The sequence below is a fragment of the Labeo rohita genome, chromosome 22, assembly GCF_022985175.1.
Source record: "Labeo rohita strain BAU-BD-2019 chromosome 22, IGBB_LRoh.1.0, whole genome shotgun sequence".
NCBI lineage: Eukaryota > Metazoa > Chordata > Actinopteri > Cypriniformes > Cyprinidae > Labeo > Labeo rohita.
In genome coordinates, this window is record NC_066890.1 from 19,434,421 (window position 1) to 19,440,668 (window position 6,248).

The 6,248-nt window shown below is 34.0% G+C and overlaps 1 protein-coding gene and 1 long non-coding RNA gene across 2 annotated transcripts; one reads left to right on the forward strand and one right to left on the reverse strand.

Moving 5' to 3' along the window:
• Positions 1-1,017: 1,017 nt before the first annotated feature.
• LOC127154129 (V-set domain-containing T-cell activation inhibitor 1) lies at positions 1,018-5,431 on the forward strand. Its single transcript, XM_051095544.1, has 5 exons — positions 1,018-1,249; positions 2,271-2,328; positions 4,458-4,498; positions 4,629-4,958; positions 5,086-5,431. Exons 2-5 carry the CDS (start codon positions 2,288-2,290, stop codon positions 5,184-5,186), a joined length of 513 nt encoding a protein of 170 aa, XP_050951501.1. The 5' UTR covers positions 1,018-1,249; positions 2,271-2,287; the 3' UTR covers positions 5,187-5,431.
• Positions 5,152-5,725, reverse strand: LOC127154138 (uncharacterized). The gene is made up of 2 exons (XR_007825449.1): positions 5,463-5,725; positions 5,152-5,407 (listed from the first exon to the last, which is right to left on the reverse strand). It is a non-coding gene; the product is annotated as an uncharacterized LOC127154138 (long non-coding RNA).
• Positions 5,726-6,248: the final 523 nt, after the last annotated feature.

Below are 6,248 nucleotides of genomic sequence, written 5' to 3' on the forward strand. Positions count from 1 at the left end.
AGAAAATGTTTTAGAAGTTGCAAACTTGTGTTTTGTTTCTTTCTCTCATTATTGTAGCAAAACTGAGCACCTGTGACAGTGGAATTTGTATTTGTAGAGAATATATCAGTAAAGTCATCAAGAAAATGTTTTAGAAGTTAGCAATCAGCCATTCATGCAAAAGCGGAGAGATTGGTGTGGTTTACTGTAGGTACATCTGTCCAGGCCAACACCTGGTGTCACTGGTGTCTTCAACTGGAATCCCAGAAAACCTGCAATAAAAATAATACAGTTCAAAATCTATCATACATAACCAATATAACACGACTGCCCATTCCTGTGCCTGGAGATCCACCTACTTGCAGAATTCTCATCTAACCCTGATCCAACACAACCGTTTGTAATTGTCAACTGCTCCTGAGGAGCTGAACTTTGCAGGAAGGTAGATCTCCAGGAACAGGACTGGGCACCCCTACATTATAAAGCTTATCACATTTGGTATCTGGTATTACAAAGTATCAATCTAAGGTTAATTTTAGTTAAGCTAAATAGAAAATATTTGTGGCATAATACTGGTATTTTATGAGAAGTCCAGTGACCTTGTCATGTTTTCTTTTCCGTGTGTTTTTCATCCAAGACTAATGATGCAAACTATAAAACCCCTATGTATTTACAAACCTGATATGGATAAATACAAGGGAGGAAAACTTGAATCCGTGTTTGTTACATAGAAAAGCCTTTAACTGATGCGCTGCGTAGAGTTTCTCCCTAAAAGTACATCAATAACAGAGTAACTGTATTTTCGTAGTGGGTCATTTATTGAAATCACTATATTACTTTTTTAAAGTTCTCATTAATAACTTTGTTTAACAATATTAGCATTGCTACGGGACGCATCAACAACACGGACGTAACTGCCTGGGATATCAGGGGGACACGCTCATCTGGGAAACAGTCCGCATGCTTCCCCTTTTCCCGTCACAGCATTGTTGAGCAATGAGTCCAGTCATGGCTTATTTAATGGATGGGCAGCGAAACGAGCAAATGAAGTTTTGGAAGACGTGCATACAGTCATATATAAATCGTTTGCTTAAATCTTTTTTCTTTTCTTTTTCGTTTCGACAAAACTTGTCGAGTTGACGTGAGTGCGAAATCTTGTGCTATACGTTTTCTCCTGCATAATTCATTTCAAAAGAAGGCGCGATTGGCTGTTCACACCAAGCAGAAAGGGTCATTCTGAACACGAGGGAAGATTTAAGCCGGATGACATGTGAGTGTCGAAAAAGTTAAAACCTTGTTTTGTAAAACCTTAAAACCTATAGTAAATGTGTTTTTGTTAATGTTATCTGAACCCAAAGTTTATATACTGTGGATGCACAGTAACGATAGAGAAAAGACACATTAAAGTACTTTTTTGCAAACAGGCAAAATAGCAGCCTCAGAATCAGTGTACAATGTTCCATGAAACCTTATCTGAGCCTGATGAAAATGCATTTTTTAAAGAAAGAGGTCAGATAGATTTAGGGGCTTTTGCATCTGAACTCTTCATATATATTAATTATAAGTAATTATTCATTAAAGCCCAGTGTTTATGATATGACTTTCTAACTACGCTTAACCTTGGTTTAATTTTAGCTATAAAATTGGAATTATATTATCATTATAATGAGATTTGACCACTTTGGCATCTTCACTCTATTAAACACTTATTTCAGACATGAAATTCTGCACAAATATACATTTCAGCATTAGAATAATCATCTGCAAAGGTTTTTTTTTTTTTATTTTTTTTTTTTCCCAGCAGGGTAGTGCTCTTTAACTATTTACAACTTTAATTTGTTGTTTTTGAACAAGACAAGTCCAGCGTTTATGAACTGTAATTTCATTAAGTTTTTCTCAGGTCTGTGCTTAGACAGAAGCAGCCAGTTAAAGAAAATTCACTTTTTTGCTTTAAAAATCTCAACAGCCATTCACGGTCATTATTAAGCTTGGAAAGGCCAGGATATTTTTTTATATACCATTGATTGAATTGGCCTGAAAGAAGAAAGCCGTATGCACCTATGATGTTTTGAGGGTGAGCAAATCATGGGTTAATTTTCATTTTTGGGTGAACTATCCTTTCAGCTCATCATGACTGCTCTGAATGTTGGATAAAATGTCGTTATGACCACATACTGTATAGACAGATTGTCTTACTGGGAATGGTCAGCTTTTGAAAATGAGTGTCACTTTGTGTTTGTGAATAGTTTAGTTGTTTCGTAAGAGTGATGTGCAAGCTTTTACTTCCACAGAACTGAAGAGGAGCAGGATGGCAATCTACAAAAGAATCTTATCTGGAAATCTCTGGAGGTAATTTTTTTTTTTTTTTTTTATATAGGCTAACTCATGTCCACTTTTACATATTTTACAGAGGATGAACATTTATATTATAGCTAAAGGAAAACGAAAAAAAAAAAAACTTTTTATTAGGTACCTTAGAATTTAGAATATGGTGCTTTTGTACAATACTGGAAATAATTTCAAATACATTTTTGATTGACCAATCATAATGACTGTAGAAGTAATTAAAAACAAGTCGAGTCACCTTTATTTATATAGTGCTTTATACAGTGCAGATTGTTTAAATTATTTAGAATATTACTGAATACTGAAAAGTGTCTCTTGAAGTGAAAGTGAAACCAGTGGCAGTTCAGTACATGCAACAGATGGTTATGAGCACTAGATGGCCACATTGTACATTGAATTGAAAACAGCTGAGAGGAAATGCTTCTAGAAAGAGCCTCGAGAGAAACCAGATGTCCAGTTCTCCTCTGATTTTATTAACAGTTTTCAAATAATCTGATGCCCAGGGCTCCCAAATATGATGACTGTGTTGTAAATGACCTTTCCTATACACAATACATATTTAGTTTAGAAGATACACAGATTGTCTATTTTCACTCTTGAATCAAACCAAATCATTGATTAATGCAGGCATACACAGACTAAATCAAATATGGCGACACAAACCTGGAATGTCAACTAACATAAAATCTCATACTGATTTCAAAACTAAGGATTCATTAGTTTGAATATACATTGAAGTAAACACTGTCATAACATCTTAGCTGATGATTCAGTATACTTTAGTTTTGAAAAAAAAAAAAAACATCCCATGTTTCGATCACGACAGTACATTTTTCTTGCAGTAGTGACAGTAACGTTTTGGTAGCGACTAAATTTCAACCCACATTCTAAAACACTACTAAAACACGCTAAAATTACATAACTGTACTAAAATTTAGTTTATTTTCCTCCAAATAAAGGATTGTGTGTTCCATTTTGTCACTGCTGAAACAATGTTGACATGTTTCGGTAGTGACAATTTTACAGAATAACACCCCAAAAAACATGGATGCCACTAACAAAACTTCACCAATATTTTGGTCGTGACTGTTTCAGCAGTGACAATTTTAGATACTTTTGAGGCTAGCTCAAAGATGCTAATCAGCACATGGTTTCTATCACAGTTCTGAACTGTTGTACACATATGAAAACTAAATGATTTAGCTTTTGTTTTCCCTGTTTTTTTTTTTTTTTTTTTATTAAATATTCTGTTTGCTTGGACTTTTTGCCACCCTTGTTTTTCTCACCCAGACAATGTGTTACTGACATTCCTTAAAATTACACACAGTACACAGACTTTTGTAAACAATTTACCTGAACATGATGGGAAATATCTACTCACACCATGTAGCTATGAGAGAGGGGGACACAGGAATATTTTCTGATCATAAATGTAGAGGTGTAGTTGAAATCAGTATTGGCCAATGGACTGAACCATACATTGTTTTGTCAGTGACATGAAAATCTTTATAATTTACAAAGAAAATCTAAAATAAACTTTTTTTTAAAGATATTTTTAAAAACAGCAATAGATTTAAAACAACTGAGTACCCAATAAATGATGATTTTTATATACATACATACATACAGCTTAAAATAATTTGTTACCCTGCTGCCTTAAAATTTTAAGTTCAGTCAACTAAAATAAGTTTAGTCAACTTGAAATGTTAAGTTGTACTAAGTAACAACTTAGATATTTGTGTTTGCTAAACTTAACTGATGGGTAAGTAACCCAGCTGCCTTAAAATTATAAGTTGATTCAACTCAAATATCTAAGTTGTCACTTAGTATAATTTAACATTTCAAGTTGAATAAACTGTTTTTGAGTCGACTGGACTTAAAATTTTAAGGCAGCCAGGTTACAAATTATTTTAAGTTTACTCAACAAATTGTTTTTTACAGTGCATGACATTTCAATTAGTGCATGAATTTATTGCAGTAATTCATGTGGTTATTTATATTCTTTAGGGGAATATAGCGACTTTTTTTAAGAATAGATAAATATGTGATATGATGACAATAATTTTTAATCTCATGACATCCTGACAACTGTATTTCTCAGTCGAATTAATCATTTGTTTCTGTTTACACAGGTTTTTTACTCTGCTGTCTGTGTTTCTAATGGCAAATGAAGGTAAGTTCTAAATTAAACAATTATTTGTAAAGCAATGTCCTGCCTCTATTATAGATCAGTGCCTGCCTCTCTTGCCTGCTAAGCCTAAACTAAGTTTGTTTCTTGTATCACATCTTCTCTCTGTTTTCAGTGTCTCTGCAGGAGACTGTTGTGGGTTTTATTGGAGGCTCTGTTGTTTTACCTTGTTTTTCTAAAAAACCTCCAATTACAATTCAAGACATCACAGTGCTCTGGAGAAACAAGTACGACCTGAATGTGTATGAGATTAATAAAGGTAAAGTCTCTGTGGAAGGACAGAATCAAGAGTACAATAACAGAGCTGAAACCTTCCCTGAGGAGTATAAGACTGGAAACTTTTCTCTCAAACTCAACAACCTTCAACACACTGATGCAGGAAAATACCTGTGCTACATCATGTCAAAAGAGTCAGAAGACTGGATTGTTGAACTTCTTATTGAAGGTGTGTAAAACCACATGATTGACAAAAAAATATATATGTTTCAACCTGTATTCTTGCATATGAAAGGATGCACTCATGTTTTTTCTTGTGTTTGTCCTCCAACTTTTATAATTCTTTCATTTTTCAGAGCGTCCAGAAAGACAACTACCCAACGAAGGAACAAAACCAAGACCAGAGATGCTTGTAATGATCATTTCCATTCTGTGTATTTGCATTATATTTTCTTAGGCTTTTTTACTTCTCACTTTTACAGTTTAACTATTCAAGGGGGTCTTTATGAGGTTTTTTTTTTTTTTTTTTAATACTTTTTTTTTGTAATACTAGTAATTACTAATTGTAATTTAAGTATACAGAAGGCTGTGAAATAGTTGTAATGTGAACCAACCCCAGGACTAATGTGATGCACTGTAACAAAGCACAACTTGTATATTCGTTACAATTGCTAGGACCTATTTCTCATTACTTAGGTCAGCTTGTTTTTTTTACAAAAGCACTTGCTAGGACCTATTTCTCATTACTTAGGTCAGTTTTTTTTTTTTTTTTTTTTTAATTCTCCACACAGTTCTCCTAATCATCAAATTCAGCTTGGCACATAAGCTAATTTCACATTTTAAATGCACTAAAACTAGCTCTTCATACTTTGTGTCTCAGATCAAGTCATTCATCCAAAACACTAGCAAAGATTGTCACCTCATAAAAAATGATCTAAAAACAGTAACGACTGGTAGCATTATGCAACATTTTCTGTCAAATAGCTGTTTTATTCAGTTTTGATTTATGTTAGGTTTTGAACTTGGCCTGTAGGTTGTTGTGTCTGGGATTTGAAAGACGTAGACACTGAATGCTTTTTGTGCAAAAGCACTGTTAAGTAATGTACAATTTAACCCACATAGACTGCTGTTGTTCTCACTATGTGAAGAGTTTTGAAAAATTCAACATTCCAGTTAGGGGTTTGGGAAGATCATTCCACCAGCATGGAGCAGTTAATGTAAATGTTCTGGAAAGTGATTTTGGGCCTCTCTGTGATGGTACCATGAGGCATTACTTACTTACTGACCTCAGGTTTCAGGAGGGGATGTGATTGGAGGTAGGAGAGTGTGCAGGCCATTGCTCTTCTATAGGTAAGCGTCAATGTTTTTAATATGAAACGAGCCGCAACTTGTGGTGTTAAGAGCATTAACCTGTAAATTTACCTCTGGAGGTAAATTATATTATGTTATATTAAGCCATTTGTAATTAACTTACAGTTAACCAGTTTTTACAGTAGACATTCTCCATAGAAAAAAAAAT